The 27,142-nt window shown below is 44.2% G+C and overlaps 1 protein-coding gene across 13 annotated transcripts in view; it reads left to right on the top strand.

The window, feature by feature from the left end:
- Positions 1–27,142, top strand: part of FBRSL1 (fibrosin like 1) — a 556,885-nt gene that overhangs the window by 509,029 nt on the left and 20,714 nt on the right. For 7 of the 13 annotated variants that reach the window (XM_067307147.1, XM_067307139.1, XM_067307145.1 and 4 more), the window contains 3 exons: positions 18,717–19,113; positions 20,729–20,982; positions 25,476–25,711. In XM_067307147.1, the coding sequence (XP_067163248.1) occupies positions 18,717–19,113; positions 20,729–20,982; positions 25,476–25,711 (887 nt within the window). Of the gene's footprint in view, positions 1–18,716; positions 19,114–20,728; positions 20,983–25,223; positions 25,712–27,142 lie in introns of all 13 variants that reach the window. The other 6 variants (XM_067307140.1, XM_067307149.1, XM_067307150.1 and 3 more) reach the window with 3 other exon arrangements.

The raw sequence follows: 27,142 nt of genomic DNA, 5'->3' as shown, positions 1-27,142 counted from the left end.
CTGGCACCTTGGAGCGGGTTTTCCTCCCTCCTTCACCTCCCCCTTATTATCCTGTATGTGTGCTGGACAGGGAAGTGGCGTTCCCAGCCCAGCGGGGGATAGCTGTTATTTCAGACTAGCAACAGGGGAAAAGGAACAGCCTGTTGCCTGATTGATGTTTGTTTTTTGTGGACGGACACCAAACGTTCGTTAGAGACGGAAGGTTTGGGAGGGGGGCCGGCGGGAGGAGCCACTTGCTCTTAAGGAACTATTGTACCCCTGTGCACTAAACTGGCTCTGCACTTTCTTTGACTTCTGTGAATGTCTCAGCTGTACTGTTTTGGCCCTGGCGACTTTAGGAAAATATACATGCCGCACAGACTTTTCAGTGAAAGCTATGTGATGAGGGGTCAGGAAAAAAAGGAAGGGGAGGAGAGAACAATGCAGTAGGCTTTTACTGTAATTAATTTCAAATGTGCTGCTCATCTGTTCTCCTCAGGTTTCAAAGAGAACTGTGGAAGTTTGCAGAGCTTTTTTGACAGCATCTGCTGCTTTGCAGAGGTGGGGATGGAAAGACATCTTTCCTTCCATCTGTGGGTTTGACCAGACTGGCTGCATGGAGTGCTGAATGCAGCACAAATCGAAGCTGAAAGCAATACACACTCCAAAGGTGATGGAGAGGGAGAGGAAGGGCGGGTAGGGAAGAGCTTCTCCTCTCACCATGTGGGTAGATGAAGCCAGAGGGACTTGGGAGGTTGGTAGTGGGTACAGCAGATTACTCTGCAGAGAGTTAACGGGACATATTCATTTAAATAACAAATACATAGGGCCACTGCTATTGGTCCTGAAAAGCTTCTAGGTGATGGTGAAGGTGAACTGTGGGGTTGCAGTGCTTTGAAAGGTTTGGGGCAAACCCTCACTTAATCTCCCACTGATTTGGTGCCTTTGAAAATCTCCCTTTGCGTAATTGTGTTAGGAACCAATAAGCTAATATTTAACCTGTGGTATTACAGCATCTATAGAAACAGTTCCTTACGATTCCCATTTCTTAAATCTCATCTGCTAAATTGTGCTGCTTTTAGCTATATGAAATATAAAACAGTGGCTTTGCATCTGTCACAGAATTTTGTCCTTGTGTCCTTTGCCGTCAGCTCTCAGTATCGATGAAGTCGTGTGATTGTGCCAGTAAAGAGAGATGAAATGATTGACTTTTTTCTCCTCAATAAGACATCCAGATGTTAATTTGATAGCTCTATAGATCTTAGCCACAAGAATCAGTAAAACAAAAACTTAAACTACTCTAAACTAGTGTTAGTGCTTTTGCAGCTACATTTTCAAATTGCTCTTGCTTAGAAGCTTCCACTGAAACTTGAAGCTGGTGGATAATGACCTCCTGTTTAAACACGTGGCTACTTTATGATGCTTAGCTCTTAGAAAAACCAACCTCAGAATCGGGTGGTGAATGTTTCTGAAATTTGGCCATAAGGAAAACATTTCTATAGGGTGATTGAAGAGAGTGTTCTCTTTCCTGGTCAGAAATTAATTCGATGCAGCCACAACATGTCGAATACCCCGAAGGTACTTGAAGTGAGTGCTTGTTTGTGATGAAGGCTTTCTCCAGGACGCCAGTGTTGGTATGTGACGAGGAAAGCTTGACCATATGATGATAAACGTTTCTGTGGTTCTTTGAAAGGGACGTAAATACTGCAGTGACGTTTCAGACCATGTAATGATAAATGCTGGTTTTTGCAGCCTTACAAACTAAATAGACTTTGTGGTACTGCTGTAGCACTGGATTCTGAAAAAATGTTCAGTGGTAGCACGTCAGCAAACAGACATGCAAACATCACCAGCTACTGTGGGGGGGGAGGGGAGGGCATGTGCACCTTGAAATGACTTCAGTGCAGGTTGTCAACAGGCTGAACTGATATGGAAAAAAAAAAATAGGTAGAAGCCCAGAATTCTAGAATGTGGCATATTTCTAGAAGGCTGCAGGCACTGGTTACCTTCAAACCTTTTTCTCTATAAATTACCTCTGCAGGAAAGGGAAGTCACTTTTGGAGAAGGTTCAACACCCTCACCCCTGCCCCCAGCTTTGGGGAGAGAAACCCATATGAGAAAGGAGGGAGATCTGAGTCTAGTCCAGGTTTAATTTCCTGGTCCTCCTCCATAGGAAGAAATATCACTTCCTTTTAGCTCTTGAACAAACAACTGCACTGGCCACATTATAGCAAAGCATCCCTTAGATCACATCCAGATAAGCCTGGATTCCAGTATTTGCTCTTAGCCATGGATGTTTTTGTACCTTGTGCATGCCAGCTAATACAGAAAAGAAGCAATACCTGTGGTCTTTGCAGAAAGCACGTCTATTCCTCTGACTCCTCTGCTCTTAGCTGGAATGGGGATTGTATCCTAATTCCTTGCACACAGGGAGTAGCCATAACAGCACTTCGGAGCTCGGCAGGAGTTCTTTAAATTCTCACTCTCAAATCTTGGCCACGCCACTCCAGCTTGTCACCTCTCTCTCCTCCTGTTTTGACAATAAGGAAAGAAGAAAGGCAGATAGCAAGGCTTGAGACTGGAGGTGGAGAGTGAGCTGCTATCTCAGTACTGCAGTTCTTTCCCTACCTTCTAGGAAATTTTGTGTCTCCAAGTGCCACACAGCAAACCCAGCTTTTTTTAACCATGCCCTGGGGGTTGTTTCCTAATTAGACTTCTTTACATGTCAATTATAATGCAGCAGATCATGTTACATTGTTAGCCTCAGTATATTGTGATGTTTCTCTCCTAGGATGAGGGTCATAAAGTTATTGTAGGGGAGGGTTTAGTTAATAAAATCAAAGCCCTGAGGAGGGTTCTGCAGGCCCAGCTTTCTGACGTTGCACAAAACTTGTTTCAAACATTGTATAGTTTCTGTGGGGGTTGGAAAAGACAGATGCTTTGCTTTTTTTATGAAGCCATATCTCAAGATCCAGAGGAGACTATGGGATCAGCCCCACCTTAGGTCTGGCCCTTCAGGCTCTGGGTCTGATGCAGAGTTCATAAAATTCCCTATAAAACAGGCTGAGACACCTTGCCCTTGACACCCCGAGAGGTGGAGAGCGCAGCTGCACGGGGCCACTGGTCCCCTCGGCCCTGCGGCATGGCACTTGGGCGCCGAGGGATCTGCCAAAGCACACAGGAGCGGCAGATGTGCCTACCGTCCGAATTACTCCCTTGGGTGCTTACTAAAACCACGGGAATCAGAATTTTCTTCAGCTTTTATTAGTTACAAACGATTTTTCCCTCCTTTAAAGGACTCCCACCACCTGTTCCAGTCGGCCAGTGAGGTTTGTTTTAAAAGCCCATCTTGCTCTTAAAAAGAAAGAAGGGAGGGCAGGAGGATGGCAGGAACATTATACCACTAAGAGTTTGCATCTGGAGATGCACAAGGGAAGAGCAAGAACAAGGAATCCTACAGGGAGGTATTAAATGAGGCCTTTTTGTTTCTTTCCTTGTAGAACGTAAAATGCCCAAGGCATGAATGCTCTGTTCAGATTACTCTTGAACATTTTAAATGTCAGTTCTGGTAATTTATAAAATGAAGGGGTGGGCAACTCCTTAGACTAGGAAGAAGAGGGAGACTTTCACTGGCATGCTGAGCATCCAGCAGTGGTAATAAGGGAGTTATTCTGTGCCTTGTGCAAGGAGAGGGAGAAGGTGGATCTGTCTTGCGGATGTATCTTGCAGATATAGTGAGATATGGTCTCTGAAGAAAGGGGTTCACTTCTGTGGTGGGGCATCTGAGAGGCTGACTTGGTGCCTTTTTCCTCCTTTTCTGACAGGGAATATAGTTGCTTTCTTCCTGCCACTGTGCCTTGTTTAGACTTAGCAGATGCCTTCATCCTTCAGAAGTGTACAGCGTGTACAGCACCTAGCGTAAAGGAAATCTGGCTTCTGTTTTAATGAAGTAAATGGAAGAAATGTACTCCATGCACAGCAGCTACTCTGGGCTGAGCCTCCAGCAAGCCAGCAGCTCTCAGGAGTGCAAGGTCATTGTGGGAATATCCCTGCTAGACTGCCTGGGAAACAGAGGGGTGGGAGAAAAGTTGGAAAAAAAAAATAAATAACCCGCTGTCAGCAAGGATTATTCCGTAATTTTTCTTGCTTCCTGTATCTATGTATAAAATAATGGGTGTTCTGTCCCTCCTGGCCTAATTTCTATTTGTGGAGTAATCACAAGGTAGAGTCTGACATTCCAGTAACTTCCACTAACCAGGAGTGTAACCTGTAACAAAAACACTCTTGCTTGCATTTTTCATGCGACAGTCATCTCACTGTGAGGTCCACACAGACCACAGACATGGCATGGAGCAGTGCTACTGTTGTCTGTCTTCTGGGGACAAAAACATGCCTCTGTGTAAGATGAAGAGATTTTGTTGCAATTTGGTTAGATAACCAAGAAAACCAAAATGGATATGGCCTGGAAGGTGAGAAGGCAGGAACAGGGCCCAGGAGGCAGACACCATGGGAGCTGTATGGTGTTACGTGCACTCAGCCCAGCCCAGCAAATTCGCTCTCTTTTGCAGTTGTGTCCTGGTCTGGCATGGCTCTGGTGTAAGGGCCCCTGCTCCTCCAGCTTCATATGTGGTTCTTGTTACCTTAGCTCAATCAGACTTACCATTTCCCTTGTTGTTACAGCAGTAAATTAGCAGAAATGCAAAATGCTAGATTCAGGATTAGTATCCTTACTGCAGGTCAAAGGAGGAGGAAGTTAAAAGTGAGACATGTTAGAAAGTGATGCCCCTTCCATTTTATTCTTAACTGTTTTTGCGTATCTGTGTGGGTTCCTCACTACTGACAGCATTCTAGTGCTAAGCAAATACAGCTCCATTTACTGTTAGCATGAGGAGTCAGGAAAATGGTGTGGATTTTATTAGTTTCAGATATTTGGGCTAGAGGTTCTCATGCTGTCAGACCTGAGTCAGACTCCCTGCCAGTTTGAACGCAACATATGTGATCCATTTTGCACATGAATATGTTAATGTGGGATGAGGTGGTTCCCTGGAACAAACCACTGCAGTTTGGGGTGTTGTCTTCAAAAACAAAATGATAGTGCCCAGCGGCACCAGAACTTGGATTCTCTGCATGGAGAGACGAGGCACATAATTTGTAATCGTTGGATTGATTAACCTCTTTGGATCGATTAGGACAAATGCATTCACAAGAAGAAATCCCCTCTCTGCAAGGTTCTAGTATTTAATTTCCAATTAGTTTAATACGAACAAAGGCTCCTCAAACCATTGTTAAAAGATTGAGTTGAGGACCTGCAGCATTGCTACCATTCAGTTTCTGAGCTTTTTAGGTGTGGAAGCTATAAATTGTTTCTAATTGTGCTGAGATTTCCTATCAGTCACAAATACTATTTATGAGCCTTTTTTCATGTAGAGGGCAGCACTCCTCCAGTGTGTGTGATCTAGAGTTGATGGGGAGCAGGTGGCTTCAGGCAGGGATATGAATGCTCCATTCTGACTTCACAAAAAGTGCTTGCAGGGAAATACAGATATATTGAGTGAAGGGTGTTGGCTGGTGTGCTAATGTGAAGTGGAAACTCTCAAGAATTAACATGGACCCCACTTTCCCTTCCTAATGTGCAAGAATCTGCGATTGCGTGAATTTGCCAAACCAGAGTTGCTACCTACCACTGGGCTTTTGTTTGTTTATGTTTTTGCTCTTTGGAAAAATTGTGACATGGAGAGGATCTAAAGGAAGAACTTACGGTGAATTCAGTAGAATTGTTGGTATGCATGGCAAACATGTGAAAACAAGAATATGAATTATGCAGCTATTACTGTCTTGGAAAAGTATCTGCAGGCTAAGCCCAGAAACTTGTCTCTTTCTTTCACCCAAAATTAAAATTAAAATGTGCAGCAATTTTGTCTGAAATAATTCCCATGATTATATTTACAAGTCTGTACTTGTTTGCTACCTAAGAATGAGGTTAATAATGTGGCAGTGCCCACCCAATTACAGCTCAGAGTATAACATGGAGAGTGTGAGGGAGTTGTGGCTCTGCTTGGAGAAGTGGAGAGGGTATAATTCTGAGCACTGCAGTGGCTTACAGCAAACCTGGTTCACCAAGAAAGTCAAATACATCAGTTGATAGGTCGATGAATACCCTACTTAATGACCCCCCATGCATTATTGAAGTAAATAGTCTTCATACGTGTCAGAATCACAGGTATCTCCTGTGTCCTTGGTGACCTGCAGCTGAAAGTATTGCTTCCATCCAGCAGTCTTGTAGAAATTGGTGCTTAAGGTCAATGGTTATTGCAGGGCCCACTTCAGTGTATGTAACTGGACTCTAAGGAGTCAACAGGAAGAAGAGTGGCGAGCAGGCATTTGAGTTCACAAGTCTTGAATTATTGTTTCAGGCTGGCATTGCAGCAACCTGTGCAGCCTTGCACCTTTCAGCCTCGTGAGATTTCTTTCCACAGTCATAAGTCTTAATGCAAGAAGAGATTCAAGAGTACCTTTTCATAGCAGGGCGTGACTCCAGTGCAATGTAGAACATAGGGTTCCACTGTTAGATCTTATCAGGTGTGAGATATTATATTACCCTCAAGCATTTACAGCACCAAAGTATTTCCAAAATTTCTACTGCCCATTGAAGAATTCATGCTTCCATCAAAGGAGAAAGATGGAAGGACCTTTGCAACTGTATTTCACACACTCCGAGATCATGGTGAAGGAGTTTGCTTTCCACAGTACAAGTAGTAAATGAAGTACAGTCTTTTCCTTTTCGCATACCAAAACACTCTTCCTGTTTTGAAGGAAAAGACAATCTTTCCTCACGTTTTCTTGAGCTTGCTGAGAAGCTGTCCTTCAAATATTGTTGTATTCTCAAAGTTAGTCTCCTGAAGGGCCATGTGAGATTGAAAAGATTTTTCTGAAGATTTTGAGCCAACATCTTCAAACAGAGGGAACAGAAACACATAGTCACAGTTCCTCAAGGACTGAGATGCTAGAAACTGAAGAAGAGCTCCTGTGTCACAGAGCCTTTATTATCAGTTGGCTCAACACCTCACGAACAACACAGGTTTTGTTGATCTTTGTAAAGGATGTACTTAAAGAAAAAATGGACCTGTTTCAATCTTAAAATGCAGAAGACCATCTGTAGCTTCCTAATGCTGTTTACAAACCTTTTTTGCCTGTGCTATGCTTGTCAGTAGTTGTATTTATTCATTGCTCACACTGTGAATTAAAATGTTGAGGCAGCTCCTGACATGCTTCTTCCAGCGCATCCTTTTGGAGTGAATATTTGGTTGCCATAGGGACCAAATCCAAAGGGCACACACCATTCAAGTAAATGTTCCCTGATTAACAACTTGCAGCTTGTCCCTTAAATATTTTAATTATCAGTGATGCAACTTGAAACGTTGTTGAACGTATTCAGTCCGTTAATTTCAGTATCTCAGTTTTTCTTGAAGATGCCATTACAGCAGGTCTAGAGCTGGATTTTGACCATGCAAATGGGAATGAGCAAATAGGACCTTACTGCCTCTGAGCTTATAGCAGAATCTGGCCTTCCAGTTTCTCTTCCTCTTGACCTTAGAACCTAGATAAAATTAACAGACAGAGGTGCTACTGTGTAACTGCCAGCGAAATGGAGGCCAGAGCGTTTGAGTGTTGGCACTTTGGTGACAGCTAAACTTGTGTAGTTCGGCTGCTGGTGGCATGAATAGAAAGGCGACGTGCTCCTGCTACGTCTGAGCCTGTCTCTGCCTGGGCATGAGCAGGGAGGGAAGCAGGAGGCTACAGGTACGGGGAGCTGCTGGTAGGCAAGCATTGGCCCCACTTGACAAGCATTGAATCTTGAGCGCTCTTTTCCCAAACTACAAGCATGTTAGCAGTAACCTGACAGCAGGTACTGAGCAGTGAGAGCTGAACTTAACAAATGAGGCAGGATTTTGCTAATTTGTGCATGGCCAGTCACTCCTTTCAGTTCCTGTTCAGCAAAGACTAAGTCACCTTGCAGCAGAATTTTCCATTTTTACAACTCCAGCCATAACATTGGGTATGGAAGTTAGTCAAGTTACTGAGACGGTTTCAAAACACTTCTGTTTGCTGCCCTTTTATATCTTTCAGTTCTTTCCTGAGCTGGAAAAGCAGCTTTGGCACTTCAAGTAATGATTGCACACAAGCACAATAGATCTTTTTCTGCAGTCCTCTGACATCCAGCAAAAACCACTGCAGGCTTATATCCATTAGAAATGATTGCTGTTGTCTTTGTTTTCCTTGAAAACTTAAACAGCAGAGTTTAGCACAGGGTCTCCTAAACACAGTACAATGTGCTGAAACAGTGGTTCTGCCAGACTGAAGGCATGAGGGGAACCGGGAGGTGTGGCTTCTTAGCTTTATCACAGCTTTGTAGTTAAGCTTCCTTCCATAGCGTCTTCAGTCCTCTGTGCCAGAGACACAACTTCGCTTTGCAGTTGTCCTTCCTAAACAACCCTCCCGCTTGTTCCTCTAGGTGAAGGCAACGAACTCCCTGGATTGCACACTCACAGACCAGCTTGATGCCGCTGTTACTTCCATGAAACAGGATCTGCCTCTAGCAGAATCTGTAGTAGGCTTCAGCTAAAACGCACTTAGCTTTTGCTGTTCTTAGTTGAGGTTTGATGTCCTTTCCTGCTTTGCGCTTAGAACTGAGGAAGCCAGGTCTGTCACATCTGGCTTCAAGCAAATCCTGATCCTGTTGCTGTTTTGCATTGAAGCTTGGTGGTTTTGAATGGTGTCAGTTAAGAACCTAACAGAACATGTGAAGATTAACCTTTGAGTGCTGGGAAAAGAGGGTCACATACACAGTTACAAGCAATTCTCTGCTTCAACTAATGCTCAGTCACTGATTCAAGTGGAGAGACCTGACAGTACCCCCTATTTCATATCGTTATCTATGAACTCAGGAAGGTGTGAAAATGAAAGAGGATTCTTTCCTTTTGTATTTTGGTTTATATAGGGCTTTCTTCTTCCCTGAAAGGCCATTTTGAAACCATATGAGTCTATTCAGGGGCTCAGTTTGGACGTGTGTGTTAATGGGTCTGTTGTGTGCCTATGTGTTTCCAGTAGAAATGATTGGAAAGTCAACCTGGAAGACAGAATTTGGTGCATGTGGATGATCTTTGGTCATCTAGAGACCAGAGAGGAGCTCTCTGAGGAGATGTGTGTAGGATATTGAGTTTTGAGCTGATGCATTTCATATGAATAGTGCATGCCACATTCCAGAAAAAAGATCACAACAAGATTTGGTCTTTCTAACTTAGTTATAGTCTCTGACCTTCAGGCAGGAAGAATGCTTCCTCTGTTCTTTGGGTTCTCTCTGCCTCTGGTATAATGAGGAATACCTAATCTCCCTCCCTTCCTTTTGTAAACGTGACTTGGGTGTCTGGCGATTCAAAGCCAAGGCGGGAACTGGGCTGAAAGATTCTTAACAATAGTTCTGCCCCTCTGCCTGCTTGTTGCCTTGAATTGCCTGATTTGACATAGTTTCTCCGTGGGTACGTTGATTCTTGTCCAAGGCTCTTTCGACATTCCCAACAGGGAGGTGGCGAGGGGAAACAGCAGTAATGTGGCCCTCCTCGGAGACAGAAGCAGTGCCTGCAGCCTGAAGGTTGCGGTATGAACTCATCTTGATTAGTTTCGTGGCGTGGGTCCATCACCACTTAATTGCCTGCCAATAGCTCCCCTAATGAAGGGTGATAGATGTCACTCAGGGGCCTGCTTGAAGAGATGAGCCAGTGAGATGCAAGGGTGCGTGCAGAAATATGGCTCTCCCCCAGAAAGGACACGGGGGCTAAGTCGCAAGGCAGCAATCGGAGAGCCTGAATGCGAATGGTTCCTCTTTTCATTGCATCGAGATAAGCATCAGTTACCTTCCTAGGCAGAGATGGGAATTTTTGTGACCCTGTGTACGCTTGGCTGGTTAGGGTAATCATCTCCTGTTCCCAGCAGAGATGATCTGGTGTTTAAGAATGTTCTTTCTTGCCTTTTTCTGGTTTTGGTTAGTGAATGTGCTTTCTCAGCCAGCCATTGATTTAACTTCTCTAGGCTAGGAAGTCTGAAAGGTCATTCTCCCTTCTTTGGAACAATCTCACTTTCAGATTTTACTTTTAATGATTCTTTGGGTGTTTGGAGTTCTCTGATGTCATTTAAAAAAAATCAAAACCTTCATAAGATTGTGCAGATGAAACAAAATTGTTGTCTTAGCCCACACAGGGTATTATGCAGCCTGGCAGATCCCTTCCTTGTAGCAATAAGAAAAGGATTTGGCATTTAACCTCTTGAAATTAAACCAGAGTGTGAACTTCAATAGTTCAATCTTATCAGGGCTTTGCTAGAATAACAAATTGTGAAAAAATGTAATCATGTCTCCAATGTGACCTTGGCAGATCTGCTTCTGTGATGTGAAAGATTAGGTAATTCTAAGCAGATGTCTGTTTATTTTGAAAATAATAGTTATAAAATCTTTTTTCCCCGGTTTGTTTGTACTGCCTGTGGAAGATAGGACAGAGTGAATTGTGGCCAGCGTGGAGCTCTGTGTAACGAGCTGCTCTGTTGTGCTGAACAGTAATTGCTCTTGGAGGTTTGAGTTATTGATCTATTGGTGGGTGTTCAATTTCAGCATAAAGACCTGTGTTCATGATTTAATTGGAGTGATTAATAACTCGCAGGCTAGATGGGAATCGATATGGATTTCAAACAGCAAAAGTAGTACATTTTCTCCTGTAATATGTAGTAGTTGATAGTTTATTATTTGCACTTGCTTGGCTAATTAAAATCATAAGATTACTTGATACATAGCGGTTTTGTCCGTTTAAAAAACTTAAATCTCAAGTTGAATATTTGTGCTTGCTTGCTTTCATATGTTTGAGGAGCTTTTTGTCTTCCTAATAGCTTATTTACCTTGTTGCTTGTCTGTCATTGAGATTAGATGCACAATATGCTGCACATAGCAAAAACAGTGCAAAGCAAAACAAAACAAAAATACCTTTACTAAGTAAAGAGAAGAAGCTTTAGTAACATTTTATGGCCTGTTATGTCACTGGTTTTCAGGCAGCCAACATCTGCTTAGGGGCAGCACTGAAGAGATTTAACCCTGCGGTGTTTGATCCACCATTATAGCCCTAGATGAAAAGCCTGTATGAAACTTTCAATCTCATTACAACGCTAGCATCCACAGTAGGTGCTTTAGCTGAAAATCCAGTTTCAGCTTTGCATTGAAATGGTGCCAGAAGCAGCATGGCTATGAAAATGTAGTTGACTGACTTTGGGGGGATTTGCATGGTGAGCCGCCTTCTTCATGCTCTGGCCCCAATCTTTGTGTTTGGCACCCGTTTTCATTCAGCTCCTGCAGCTTTAGAGTGTCGTCATGCATGCTTACAGCTAACATGCCTGGATAAAGCATGGAAAGCCCCCAAATCTCCAGGAATAAAGCATCCCATTAAAGAACCATAAAGCAGCAAATCAGCATCAAGTCCAGAAGTCTTAATGCTGTTGCTCTTGATTTCTTGGGGAGGGGGTGAAATCTTTCTGTGCTGCAGGCTTTCACAGTGATGGGTCTTATCCACACAGCTGGCTAGGGAAACATTTAGCATAGTGTTTTCAACCTTCTTTTGATTTGCAGAGTCCAGTATGTTTTCTAGTGGAAGTGCAGATTCCTAAATGGCAAATGAAAGTCTAACAATAGACCTTTCTTTTAGGTTTACATTCACAGGCATCTTGATTTATACATATACATACAGTACTTGTGCAAGCAACGGCAAGTGAACTGAGTCCATAAGGATCCTCAGCAGGAGCAGTAGGTGCAGCGCTCTTGCGGGGGCCGGAGTACCCAAAAACCCCTCTGCTGAGTCAGCATGGCTGGGTGTCGTGGCGGGCAGCTGTGGGATCGCTCTGCTCCGGCGGGTGCCGAACGCCGGGAGTGTGGGTGAACGTCCGCCCTTCGCCCTTGTTGGCATCGGCTTCGCACTAAAAACATGCGACACTTTCCTCGTCGTGGCAGCATGAAAACAACTTGAAGATCTTTTACTTTTAAACTTGGGTGCTTCAGAAAGGGGATGGGAGGGAGCTACACTTGGAAGTTAATTCTGAGGACCAAGCTGACAGCTTTTTGCCACTGTTGCTTTCTTCTGGTTTGAAGAGCTGAAGGCTTGTTACAGCCCCGGCATACAGCAATCTAGCAGGTTAAATGACTTGGGCAACACAGTTTATTAAAACTGGCAAGTGCTCGCTCCAGTTCTCCGCCTGATAGTCGAGGCTGTCTGCAAGCGTAATTGATAGTGGCAGCTGTTCGGAGGGTGTTTGAGATTGTTGCGAGACTATTTGACTTGACAGACAGCTCGGTACAAATGAGCTGAGTGACAGGGGCTGCATCCAGCCCGGGCTGCGGCAGGAGCTCCCCGCTGCAAGGCAGCAGCCGAGCTCCGTCGCCGCAGCCGAGCTCAGGGAGCCGCTGACGTTAACAGTAAAAGATCTTCCCCCACACATACACTTCTTCGTTCAGCAGTGTGAGTTCAAAGCCAAGCACAAGCATTTGTGCTTACTTTCCTCTGAGAGAAAACACTGTAATTATTTGAGGAAAACCCACCAGAGGCCCATTACCTTCTGAAGAGCCTGCATCTCAGAAGAACATTTTTTGACACAACCTAACATATGCAGTACACTACTGTCACAGTGAAAATTTGGCCTTTGCTTCATAATAATGCTAAAAATATTTCACATTATACACCATGGAGCCTTCCAGCCAGAGTTTTTGTATGCGAGTCCCAAGTCTGTCCGTCTTATCTTCTGCTGATTTGCATTAAAATAGGTGGAAGAACTTGGTGCCCCGTACGTTGGGTAGCTTCTGTGGTTTAGTTCTGTTTGCCATACTTTTACAGACCAAGTTAATTGTCTAATCTTTTAAATAGTGCTACCTTCCTAAATCCCAATGAAAAAGCCATCCATATAAAAGCAAAAGCCAGCTGAGGATAAAGAATTAGCACTTAAATATTGATTTTCACTTGTAAGCACTCTGCCAGCATCAGCATTATGATTGCCAGTGCAAAATGCTTTATTCTTGCTTGTGCTTATATATGTTGCATATCCACAATACATTATGCAGCACTCTAAAAGCTCAGTTTAAAAAGGTTTGCTGAAATCCATTATGTAAGTTCTTTTTAGTTATTTCTTTGTTTGGCCTTACTGCTGCAAAATCATGTTGTTTTGTATGTGATGGTTCAAAACTCTTCTCTGGAACTCATCAACCAAGTCTGAAATATTCAGCTTCTGGCCACATATGTCCCAGCAATTCCTGTGGTGATGCTTTTGTAGCATTTCTTGCTGGAATTATAATACGGAGCAGGGTTCATAATAGCCAGCCTGGCTTATGTCTGTGTTCAAGGATGTATGGGGTGGGTGGATAGGCTGCAGATGGTGGTTGTTGTGTTTCTTGGTAAATTGCCATTGGTCGAGATGTCATTGATGGATGTAGGAGAGGCATTTCTTTCTCACATCACCCTTGCTGTTTGACTACAGCAAGGGAGGCTACAGAAAGACGTCTGAATGACTCCACTTTCTTTTTTCCAAGAGACAAAGGAAAGGCGTGCAAGCAAGATTAGATTATTTCCAATCACATTGTACGTGTGTTGACAGTCTGCTTTCAGCAACAACCAGCAGCTTGCAAAGAGCAAGAGACAGGGCTGGAAATGTTATTGCCCTAAGAATTGTTTGTATAACACAGTAACTGCTTATTGGAGTCCTCAAAAAAGCCTTTACATGTTTAATCCCTTGCACTTGAGCTACTCTTAATCGGCTTGAAAGCAAATTCCTGTAACAGAAAGGTTAAATTTGTGTCTAGGACTTTCCGTATTGTATTTAGCCTGCAATGCTGTGTACTTACATGCTGGCAAGCATATCACCCTGTGCAGCCATAGGGATGGGCCGTGTGTGTTTATTCCAATCACAGATTTTAAATCCAGTGACATTTCATACTGGGTCCACGCTGATGGTCTTTGAGGTTCAGATAACTCCTTCTGAAACATGCCTTTTGCAGCAAATTCATTTGTAGTGGACTTTGGGGTTTCCTTTGAACTTCAAGTCCTGTTTGATATTATTGTATGTTTGAGACTATTGTATGCAAATTTCCAAGAGCAGAAGCTAAAGTTCTCTGTGCTTTTTAAAGTTGTTTAAATCTTCGTCTTCACCAGGTTAAACTGGAATGGCATTGTTGCACAAGACACAGGAAGGTGGGTGTTCTGCAGTACTGCAAACATCAAATTAGTTGATCAAGAAGGCAGGAATTACTAATCTTAGATTGGTTTTATTTTTCTTGTTGGGGCAGTTTTAGTCCTTTCTTCCATCTCTCTCACACTTAGTCATCATTCATCCCAGTGAAATCAAGACATGTTCCACTGTCTGTTCATTTAAGAAAACTGCTCAATGGAAGAAGTCCAAAGTGTTTGGTTAGAAAATAAACAAAGTTGGCATGCTGAAAAGGGGTAGCACTCTGTGTGGTGGAGAATGGCAGATGTGATCCAGCCTTCCCATAGCATGGCTGAAACATGAATCATTGTAAATGTCAGATTTCCTGTGAAGGGAAGAGCTGAACTGACATGCGTTCAGCTTTAATTAAGGTTGAATTATTGGAGCTGACTGTCAAGTCTTAGGCAAATTGGCTCAGGCTGTTGTCATTAAGCATGAAAATTACTCTAGGACTTTGTAAAAATAAACACATTTTTGCCTCTAGAACGTCGTGGTGTAGTCTGGTGAATTCAGTCCTTTTATCAGGGTGGTTGTACTTAGCTCTGCAGGTCCATCTTCTCAGAAGAGACTAGATATGAAGCTGAAGTGCAGAAATTTCTGAAAGAACCTGTATGAAACCTGATCTAGCTTCCACAAAGGGGAATATTCCATTTCTTTCCTTGGGATAATTCCATTTGTGACCAGCAGTCATCCTGCTTGATTGGTGGGAACCTGAGCATAAGAGCGCACCATTCCCTTAGCAGGAACATGCAAATATCCTGTGGAGAAACTGCAGACTTTTGGATCCTGGTCTGAATGTCCTACACCACTCATTAAAATCATGAAAATTAACTTTCTGATGGAGTTCAGTGAAGTAAGAAGGTGCCTCAGAGACTTTTGTATGAATGAAGGGGAAGGTGTTGGACTGGAGATTTTTGGGATAAGTGTCATGGTAACAATCTTGTTACGTACCTAAGAAAGAAGGTAATTATTCCCTTCAAAAATCATTGTTTCTTTGGTTGCACAGTTAAAGTGACCTAAAAATTGTCAGGTTTCCACATGGAAACCTCTGGAGTTGTGGTAGCTAGTGAGGGAGTTTTGGAAACAGGCACTGAAGAGGCAGAAGTAAGCATTGGTAGAAGACTGTAAAGGAAGTAAAGAAACCAGAACATCTATTTACAATGAGCATAGTAGATATTCAGTAATAAAACGTGTAGCATGTGTTCTCCAATGTCAGGGTCTGAGTAAGTTGAGGCATGGCACTCCACAGAGTTAGCAGAAGTGAAGGGCTGTGAGTGAGTCTGCGCTTATAGGCACCCTTGCTGTTTGAGGCATAGGAATGAGATTTCCATTTGGGCATCTGCTTTCCATTTTGTCGAAATCTATCCATTCTACCAGATCCTGAAGTGGAACACCTGGATCTGAGGAATACTTCCTTTTCAGCAGGTTTGAATTTCGAACAGCAGACAGATCCCAGTATCTGGCGGGTGTCTTCTGCTCCCTCTATTCGTGGGCATTTCCTTTCCCTTCACCCATGGCAGTTCACCCTTGAATCAGCTACATGAAGCAACTTTGCTCTGCTGTACTTATCGCAGCCATCAGAAGCGGAAACGGCAAAGTCACCAAAACAACAGGATTCGCCCACCCTCATTCCTGTGAGGTGTCGAGAGTGCTTGGACTTTCTGCTGTCTTTCACGCTTCTGCACCCTTGTCCATTAATTCACACCATGTCTTCCTTTCTAAATGCTTCTGATTTTACTAAACATGGCTACAGAAGCAGAGGGAATGTTCTTTGTCATGCCTGTAGCTCTTCTGCAGGAAAAGCATCTGGCTCTTTTCATGAAGTCTTGAATTGTTCTTGAAGAATGAAACACAGAAAAACATTATAGTACTGCAACCTGAGAGACACAAGTTGGCAGCAGAAATCAGTCATGTACCCCTAATACTAACGAATACAACCAGGCTGGTTGGTCAGTTCAGTCAGCAAGGGACCGCGAGCTTTTGCTTTGAGAAAATTGCAAATGAGAACTAATGTGGAAACCACAGGGAATCAATAGTTGTACATAAAGCTGGTCAAACAGCTGCTTTTAATGCGAGACTTTATTGATTTGTTTTGGATCTAATTGACTTTTTACTCAACTAACTTTTGTGGTGCCAGTGTGTGTTGAATATACACCATTAGATTACATTGCCTATAATTACACGGTATGAAGTTTAGCTCTGTTGGAGGAGGCCTGTTGGATGGAAAGAGCTAATAAGCTCTCAGGAAACCTATGGTCAGGAATGAAACCCAATTGCTTTTAACGGGTAGCTCCTAAAAAAGAGTGGAATCTACAGCTCTGAATATACTTCTAAAAACCAGACTGTGCGAACCCCTGACCTGACTAAAGTCAATGGCAATTTTTCTACTGATAGTAATGAAATCTGTGGTAAATTTATGAACGTAGGTGGCCTTATAAAAGCGGACTGGTGGACAAGAGAGATGAGAATTTGATTTTAAATGTAAAATCTTTGTCAGCCTAAATAAAATTGGAACCAAGTCTAGCTGCATCTTCAAAACCAGGGTACTCGTGGTAGATGAACTCATACTTGAAAAAGGGATTCAGTGAAACCAGAGTTAGCCTTGTACTCGATGTAGTGAATAATTTAGGACTTCCAGATGTTGTGTTAAACTTGTAACCCTTCTAAGGTGCTTGAAAGTGCAGGGCCAGTTGTGCCTGCTTCCAGCCAAAGTGCTGGTGCCTGGAAATCTGTTTGTTTCTGTTATTTGTGGGCTTGGGCCACAAACCTTTTGACTTCTTCAGCTGATGAATATAGCCCTTCTATTTCCATTCCTTCTCCTTCTGCATTCTGAATATACTTATACATGCGTATATGTGTCCTTACGAAGGAAACCGTGCAATGGTCATAGTACACACAGAGCCTGGAGCAGTATATGAAAATGACTTTTATCTTAAAGCAGGAGATGCCATCACCAGTTGTGTATTTTTCTGAACAGAAAGTGAGCTGGTATGTTTGCCTCATCACTGTCTTCCTCTGGTTTAATGGCAACTGAAGCCGTTGAAACCCTGGCAGCAATGAATCTGGCCTCGCAGTAGCTGCGTGAGCAACGCCTGGTCAGTCTCTGCATCGCCAGAATTAGCTCACACTGTGCTATTTCCACACCTCCTACTTCAGGAAGTGTCTTAGTCCTTTGATGAGGCAGGAAAATTTCCGAGGTGGAATTTGTTCACGAGGGTGTTGTGAGCATGCTGATGTGTGTAGGTAGCATCTCCCGCACGTCTGTAAAAGCCAACTTAAAACGAACAAACCCCCAGCACATCCTGGTGGATGATAAAAGGCTGTATAGAAAATGTCATGGAGAACCTCGGTGTGCACAGTGGAGCGTGTGCACATGAAACAAGTGAACACTAATTCTCACAACCCATGAACAGCTTTTCTTGTGATTAATTTTGGATATATGTGTACTCAGGGATACACAGATAATGTTGAAAGGGAGTTATACTGTGAATTGAATCATGCTGATGTAGGTCCTTTCACTTGTCTTTGGCCTTTTGGATACTGCTTGATTTGAAATCTCTCTCCTTTCCTCCCTTTTCCCCTTTCCTTTCCAGCCATTTAACCCTTTCTACTGCTTTGTTTAGCTTAATTTGGAGAAAAGAAACACTTGGCATTGTAGAAGGAGTAATTCCATATGGAATTCTCACCTCAGGTATATTTTGATACAGTCACATCATCCGTTATAGTTCTGACGCACCTTACGTCAGGTACGTGGGGTACTTGGGATGAGCAGGACTCACTTCTGTGCTCATTGCACTTAGAACTGGATTTTTCCAGTCTTCTCTTGTTCCATTCTTACACACAAGAGTGTGATCAGGGAAAGGCAGTGTCACATTGTCACAGCAGAGCTGTCCCCTCCTTTGCAACAAGAAGAGCCCAGGTAGCATCCTTCCTAGAAGCCAGGTGGGGTTGTTATTATTAGCGATTAGTTGGCGGGTCATGGTGTGTTTTAGCTTGCAGCAGAGCATAAACATAATGTACGTTACTGTGAAAGACTGCTGAGAAAATGAAATGTCTTAGTGACCTGGCTTATGTTCACAAATTTGTTATAGAGCCTTAAAACTTAAACTGAGCAGGAAATACTGCCACAGTAACTTGAGACATGTTCACACTCCTACTGTATGTAACCTTGGGACTCTGTAGAAGTCGTGGAGCTATATGTTCTTTGTAGTATGCATTCATTTGGTGACAACTCAGTCTTTTACATGCATGCTAGCAAAGTACCATGGATTGACCAGTCAAGGACAGCAGAAGGACAGACACACAAACACACATCCATCTTGCAGCAGGAGTGCTCCCACGATGCTCCCACGGGCTGAAACATGACTTATTTTTTTCAGGCATATGTTCTGCCATGCCGGGAGACAAACCCAGACCTTTCAGCATGCACTTTGTGTTTTTTGTTGTCCCCCTGTAAGGTCCCACCTTGAATGACAAGCCAGAAGCGAAAGCAGCCAATGTCCCAAAGGTGTCTGGGCTAGAGCGGAGCCGAGAACTGAGCACCGACGTGCCCTTCGCCCTGCCTATCCCCAGCCCCCAGCCAGTAGCTGCCGTTGTGACTTCTACTTCCTCAGCGCCCACGTCAAGCGCCAGAGCAAGCCCGCTGTTGAAGAAGGAGCCAGTGATTTCAGCACCAGCACCACCAAGGCTCACGCCTCAGCCACAGCCTCGGCCACAGTCACAACCTCAACCTCGGCCGCAGTCTCAGCCTCAGTTAATACCTGAGCTTCGGACCCAGCCTCAGAGTCACATCCCTCCACCTCTCAACTACCAAGTGCATCACCAGGTGGCCCACAACGGACTCAATAATATCAGGTAGGCCACAGGGACACCTGTGTCATGTTTTTTATGCTACTGCCAGGATGAATCTTGTTTCAAAAGGCATAGAAATAGCTGGGAAGCAAGCCAAGAGCACTCTCACTTTCTGGGTGAGATGCTCCATATTTTGGATATCGCACTTTTTGGGCCAGCTCCACAAGCTGGGTTTCCCAGCAGTGGTGGATGGTTGCATTTGAAACATAGTGATAGATGCTCCCTTTCTGGGAGTTAGGCATGTATAACTGTGGGATAATGTTCTTTTAGGTCCAGTTTCTAGTGTTGTGCACTGTCCTGTCAGAACCAGCCAGTTCTGGCCTTAGAAATTCAAGGTAGTTTGAGTTTGAACAACTTCACTGTATTCATATTCATGTAGTCTTCCACTGAAAATCCACAGATGATTTGTTCACAGTTATCACAATTTCTTTGGTTCACTAGCATCAGAAGAGGGGTAACTATGTTAGAAAATGCTATGTCCATTAGAATGGGACTCCCGTGTAGACTGAAAATCTGCTTCAATCTGACATGTTTATTAAATGTGTAGGTCTAGTAGGAGGCTTAGCTTTGCCCTTTAAACTGTCTCTGTCCAGTAAGTAAGATGGATGAAAATGATATGGAGAAAGAGTTTCTAGAAAGAAGAGTTTATCCAGTCAACTGGAACCTATATAGTCTTTTTGCTGATAGAGAAAACATGTCTTGTCTCCCAAACCAGAACTAGATTAGTTGAACAAAATTAGAAAACTGTATTAAACATCTTATTTGGCTGCTCAAGGGTCAAAATACGCATACACAGAACTACCAGTAAGTGTATATTTCATAGTATCAAGCATAGTTAAGTTCTGTCTCTGTTGTACCCTGTAAGCACCACCACAGTATAAATGACTAAAAATATTTCAAACTATTCAAGATATCTCAGAGGTTTAGATTGCAACAAATACTGGTATTGTGGGAATTACAATAAATAATAATAAATGCAGTGATAACATCCTTCACCCCACAAACCTTAGATCATTTGCAGTAGAGTAATAATAATAATCCTATATTTTAAAAATTTTTTATTATGAAAATATTATATTAAAATGGTGTGTGTTTGCATGCTTTCATGAATATAACTACACAGCGTGCATGGCAGAGGTAACTTGGTTCCAAAGTCACACTCATACTACGCAGTTCGGTGCACCCAGAGTAACAGAAAAAGGAATGACAGTAATTGCATCTTGCGATCTCAAGGGTGCACATGGCCACTGCAAGGTCATCAGAGGCTAAATAAAGGTGCAAAATCCAGCTGCCTCTGCGGCCTTCATCAGTAGCTTGCAGACAGCTCTGAGAATTGCAGCCCACTCAGGCATCAAAGGAAACATCGCTCTGGAGAACCCAAGCCCTGTCCTGCCTCTTCCTGCTGGGGAAGTTCATTAAGATCTGTTGCTCTCTTCACCCCCAACCAAAAAAAAAAAAAAAAGTGTAAGCTTGGAGAAATCGATATTATGTAGTTACGTAGTTTCTGGTAGTGTAGTTCTTGCATTGTGTCAACTTGTATTGTAACAGACTCTTTTTTTTCTCTCTTTCTCTCTCTCTCTCTCTTCCCTCCTTCCCCACCATGTCTTTCTCTTTGCAGCCGGAGCAGCAGTGCTAGCAGTGCAACAAGCATCAGCCTCCCGAAGCACCTTCCCCTCTCTCCCCAGATTCCTCCGCACCATTCCTCCGGCCCAGCCCTGCCCCTCTCCATCTCTAATCTTGCTACCTCGCACTTCTCTCTCAGATCGCAGACCCAACACCAGCACCATCCGGCCATGTTCGCCACCCCACCCACGCTGCCACCTCCACCAGCGTTACCTACCAACAGCCTCGTGATACCAGGTCACCCTGCGGGTAGGTCCCCCTCTTTCTTCCAAGGCTGGTGTCCAATGCATGCACTGGAGGGTGTTGAGAGATGGGCTGGCTGACAGGCAGGTAAAACAAAGTGATGCAGACTTCTCCTGGGGCAGTGTGTGCTAGAATTGTAAGAGTATTAGTGAAAGAGGTAGGAGACCTGGACATACTTCACCAGACAAGAGATTCAGGTGTAGAGACAGCACTGTAGTTTCCTACAGGAAGTCTTCAAAATGGTCTAAAGCAAAAACTCTCCTTTTTGGGGTGTGAGTTGTCCAGTGTGGCGTTCCACAGTCCTCAGACTTGTTTAGATTAACACAGGACTGATGTCCCATTTGCCATTCTCCCCTTCTTTCTCCCCCCTCTAATGAAAGCTGCTGCTATTAGAACTGACCTGAAGCTGCTTCTGATGGGCTCAGAGAGTCGCTCTAATTGAAGGATAAGTAAGAAGCCCCCCACACCTATCTGCTGGGCTGATCCTTCAACAAGCAGCACATCCTGCTGGCAGAGCAGGATCCTCTGTGCCTGCAGGAGCACATGCTCTCTGAATGTCCACGGCTGCTTGGCCTTTCTATAGGAGGCAGGGACAGCTCAGCTGACAAGCTCTGCTGTTCAGCTCTTATTATCTTTGCATCCTTTTAGAAAGTTTCCTTTGTTCACCCTGGTCCTCATTCTATTGTCACTTCTGCCCTAAATGCTGTGTTTATGGCTTATCCATTAGCCTACAGCTGTTCCTGGAAGAGACCCTGGCAGCTGGAGACTTCCCTGCAACTTTCTCTTGCTGGGGCCTCCTTTTGATCTGGCATTTGACTCTACAACTAACTCAGCAGGGATTAAACAGGACAAGCATTCTGCAAAAAATGTACCCTTCTGTTTCCTCCGAAGCCAGTTAAAGGAGAGGACAGATTTGCTGCTGAAAATTCTGATGACCTTGTGTCCCCTTTTTCTCTTCTGGGAGCTAAATAATGTCCCATTATTTAGAACTGCTCCTTTAAAGGAAAGAGAAATGTGAATTGGTCCAAAGTGAGCTCTCAGAATGATGACAGACAAAAAATGCTGTGGGCTCCTAGCCAGAAGCAGGACCACATAGGCCAAAGCTGCTGGCTTTCACAGGCCCTGGCACTATCTAGAATTTCAACCACATGGCTGGGAAGATGTTGGCAGCGCTGTGGGGGACCTATTCATTGCTTCCCCTGTTTAAGGCAAAGAACTACTGTGGTGGAAACGTTGAAAGCAGCGCAAAAGGAAATAGCAATGTGCTCACTAAAAGCATGATATTGCAGTCACTGAAAGCAAGTATGTTTTTACCATTAACTTCAGGAGGTGCAAGATCAAGTGACCTATTCACATTCGGCAGCTTGCCAGGAAACGGTAAAAGTCTTGCTCCTACTAAAAGGATTTCTCCTGCCGTTGAAGCAGGAGAGGCCTGTAGTGGAGCAAAAGGTCTGGGCATCTAATCCTGCAGACAGTGAAACGCCTCTTGTCTGCATTATATGAAATGCCTGCAACCTGACACATCATAAAATCAATACAGAGCGCGCTGCATAGCCAGGAGCTTCTGTTGTCATTCACATAAGTTTCTTAAAAGCAAACAATATTGCTGAGGAGCCCTGGAGAGCTAGGATCCAACTGCTGCTAGCAGCATAATCCTGGCTGTGCTGTTTGAGTGCACGTGTGCTCTCAATAAAAGCACCAGCTTAGAAGAGCCACTCAGAGAGGGTCTGGCCTTTTGAGGTCTCCTTTTATTCATCTTCTCTTTCTCCTCCTTCTTTGGAAGGAAATGTGTTCTTCCTCTAAATTCCCTTTGGCATGCTTGTCCATGTTCCCAAGAGCAGAAGCAGAGCTCTAAGCTACTGTATTCGCTGATGCTAGTAACTGAGGTCTCTGAATAACAAGAATTTACTTTTAGTGGCATCTCTTCCTTTGGAAACCTAAAGCTTGCAACCCTCCTATTGCCTGCTGCACTCTACTCAGGGGCACCAAGGCTGGCTCGTGTGTATGACACACAGGCAATACACCAATCTTTGTGTCTTCTGCTCTGAATGTGAGGGTACCTAGCAACATCAGCAAAGATAATTTTTTTTTTCTTCCATGCTTACCACATGTGTGCACACAGAGCAGTGGTGTTTGGGAGTTCAAGTACAGGTACTTGAGTATATGGCCTGACCCACTGGATAAGGCATCACTGGGCACAAGAACTGGGATCTGATGCTAACGTTGCCCAAAGCTTCTCATGCAGCTGGGTCAGCAATCCTATCTTTGCTATGAAGCAACCACTCCCCCGGGTGCTGCACTGCTCCTCCAAACATCTACAGGCCTTTTCCTTTCCCTTACAAAGGCCAAATTTGTGATACAGGGTTAAGGGCTGGAGCCAGCTGCAGATCTGTCAGCCTGCCTTCAAGTCTCTTAAAGAAATGGGATATCAGAGCACTTATAACTGCCAGTTTGCTTTATCTCTCCTCCAAAAAAAAGGAGGGGGGGATTATCTTGATACTAACGGAAGGATTCAGTTTCCTTAAGTCATGCCAGATCTAAATGCATAAACACATGCACAAGCACACACATATATGAAACTGTACTCATATTCTCAACAGATATTAGGTTTTGGTGCTAAGTGCTTTCAGTCTATTTTTTGTTTGTTTGCTTGCTCCAAGAAAAATTCATTATAGACCCTTTTGGTTCAGTGCCTTAGGCTTTAATGCACAAGTATATGTACTTTTTGCTCACCATTTCTGTCCCTGTGTTAGTACTAATTATTATATGGATTGTGGCAGTCTACAATACCTGCTCTTAGCAGCATATTGTAACTCAAAAGCAAATGACTTAGACAAATTTGCTTTCAAAAGTGACTTTCAATGTGATGAAGACTTCTAAGTGCTAGTAGAGACCTTGAAATTTCAGATCAGGGCGCTTATTTTTAAATATCTTAACCATTTCACTTCTACAAAGGAGTCATTTCGACATTTCTAATGTTACTCTAAAAATTTTAGTGCAAGAAATGCTTGTGCAATATGAAATAAAACTCTAAAGTGCAGGCATTCTTTTGCCCTTTTATATTCATTGTTGCAGTTTAAAAGGGATGTTACACTGAACAAGGTGGAACTTTGAGATCTGTGTAAGTTCAGTAGCAAATAGGTCAGTCAGGTATGGATGTATGTCTTCAACATCTGGTGACCCAGGTTGCTCTCAGTTTAGAAAGCATCTAACCTTTTGGATGTTGATTCCTATTGGGAGTTCTTAGGCAAAATCACAGAAGGATTTAGTGGATATTGGCAGGCATTTCTGGGGAAGCGGACATTTGTTCCTATTCTCCTCAGCCAGATCATTTCTAAAATGCATGTATGTGTCTTGCACCATCCTAAACTATATTTAAATTTGACCTAATTTGGTTCTACCAGAGGAAGATGCTGAGAAGAGACCCTGTGTCATGTGCTAGAGCATTTGTTTCTGTATGGTTGCAACCTTCATGAGATCCTGAACAAGTTCAGTGTTTCTCCTCTTCCCACTGCTACCTCCTTCTTATTTTCTCATAGGAGGAAATGGCCCCTGGAGAGGGACAAAAAATGACAACTACAGCCTGTTAGAAAGTGAGGAAAAGATTGCTTAGTATTTAAACTCAAAATCTCAGAAAATGCTATTTGTAAAAAAGTCTTCAGAACTTGTAGGACAGATATTCCTGGTCACTGTGTGTATATGTCCCAGTGATTTTTGGAAAGGGGGAGAATGTGTATGTGGCATGGGAATGCACTGAAAAATGCTGGCCATCTGAGCAGGTAGAGCTGCCAGCCACCCAAATCCGTTGTTATCTCATTGCATTGTAGAACTTGTCAAAATTTTGTCTCTTAAGTGTATAAAAGTTGAAGCGTAACGTACGTGCTAGGTTCACAGTACATTTTCAGCACACATACGCTTCTGAATTTCAAAACCTCCACGGAAACAGGTCAGTATCGCTTATTTTGGAGTGAGCCACTAGCCCTCTAGAGCGCTCCCGGCATTTTCAGCCTTGTGCTAGCGTGGGAAAAGTCCGGCTGCCCGGCCCGCGAGGCCAGAACGAGGCAGAGTCACGGCGCCGCCGCCCGCCCTTCCGGCGAGGGCGGCCGGCCGGGGCGGAGGCGACGGCCGGGAAGCGGGGCGCGGGGGGCGGCGGGCGCGGGCGCGGGCGGGGGGCGCTCGCGGGGGCTGGCGGACGCCCCGCGATGTTTTCTGCTGTGATGACTCATGGTGTTCTCTCTTGCCTTTAGATACCAGCCTGTTGATATCATTCAACCAACCAATCATGTATTGCCAGCCTCATTCGGGGATTCTGATTGGTACTTTGTCACAGGCATCTCTCTTACCTCCACCAATGAGTCCTCACGTAGAAAACCACCACAGCATGACCTGCAGAAACAGGGAATGCCAGGTGAATATTGACTCTTTCTCCTCCGTCTTTGTGGAACTCACGGGCCCACGGGCCTCTGTGTCTTTTTTTTTTCTCTCTCTCTCTCCTCTAGATCACGAACTGCTCAGGCAAGAGCTGAACAACCGGTTTTTGGTTCAGAGTTCGGACCGGGCCGCTGCCTCACTTGGCCCGGTGCCGCTGCTGAGAGCGGAGTTTCACCAGCACCAACACACGCATCAGCACCAACACACCCACCAGCACACATTCACTCCTTTTCCATCCAGCTTGCCCCAGACGCCGCTCATGCCGCCCTCTGCACCTCCCATGGTGCGTACCCCAGCCCAAAATGTGAGGATAAGTAGAGCATCTCTGGTCAAAAAGCCTAACCCACTCTGTCAAAAAGCAGTCCTCTTCATTTCAGACAGGCGCCCGATCCTTGTCTTTCGACAAGGCCCCGGAGAGACAGACCCTGCACTCCTGAGGGACCCCCTTTCCATCCAGAGCCACCACACCCAGCCTCCGAGTTCCCCTGCGCTGCTACCGAGCAGCAGATACCGTCTCCACGAGACCCCTGAGCCCCTCTAGTTCCCCTTTTTGTGTGTCCTGCGGTGTATTTCAGTCACCCCTTCCTCAGAGCCACACCAGCTCAATGCCACGACACACCAAACCACACAAACAAGGGCACCACAAAATTGGTGGCCTCCGGTACAAAACGCAGTCCCCCCGTGGGTTTCTGGACCACCACTCGTCTGTTCTGGGGCATATAATACTTGCTTACTTGGAGCTCTCGCCGTAACACAGCATCTGTTCTGTTTGATTAGAGTTTTGTCCCTCTCCCTCCTAATTCCCAAATCTATATTGATTTTGGCATTTATTATTTGATTACATCAACGAGCGCTAATTTGTGCGTGGCTGGTTCTTCTTGAGGGAGACATCCTCCTGGCCGTGTAATAAGCTGTAGCGTTTTTTCATTTAAGTTGCTTGTAACACAATGGGGCTTTGCTGCAGCTGTTAGAAAATTGTTAGAGATCTGGCGCAAATGGATTTTGTCAGTACTTTAAAATGCGCTCTCTCCCCATTTCTGGCAATTACTTTGTTAGGTTGAAAGAACAAAATTCGGCTTTTTTCCGTCTCAGTTTCACGCTGTATCTAAAATGTCAAAACAGTCCTTTTCTGCTAGGACTAGCAAAAGCAGGGAGTAACAACAAAAGCAGCATTTGGGAAGAACTACCAAGAACTCAAGGAAAATAGTATTTCAACACTTTTCTTTCCCACTGTTGATTGCCTGATGACATTGTTGGGTCGTAATCTGCTTAGCAGCAAAACAAAGCAATGCCATTCACCCAAAGTTCAGCCCCAGGTGTTTGCTCAGTGTACTTGTGTGTAAACACCTTCCCCTCTTTTCTTGGTCTGTGTAAAACAACCTTGAAGCTCTTCTCAGAAACCCGCTGTGTTATTTAAGAATCCTGATACCTGATCCCGCTAAGAGCTCCCTGCCCTCCCACCCATGCCCTGTTGATGGCCGCCGTCATAGCAAAAACAGATTGCAAGGCTCTTTTGTTATAGTCCGCTCACGTCGTCTTATATTCCACTAGATCAGGTCTGTTAATCCCAGCACCAGAGAAGAGCGTTGAAATTTACAGCTGCATGTGTTCAGTAATTTATGGTATTTACACTGGAGGGGACATGGCTCCAGTAATAACTGTAATTAATGAAATTACAAATCCACTCTCCTGCACAGAGTGGTGTGGAACAGCAGCTGACTTGCCAAACAAGCAG

Source organism: Apteryx mantelli, chromosome 17 (assembly GCF_036417845.1).
Source record: "Apteryx mantelli isolate bAptMan1 chromosome 17, bAptMan1.hap1, whole genome shotgun sequence".
In the NCBI taxonomy this organism is placed as follows: domain Eukaryota; kingdom Metazoa; phylum Chordata; class Aves; order Apterygiformes; family Apterygidae; genus Apteryx; species Apteryx mantelli.
This window is presented reverse-complemented; position numbering and strand designations above follow the sequence as displayed.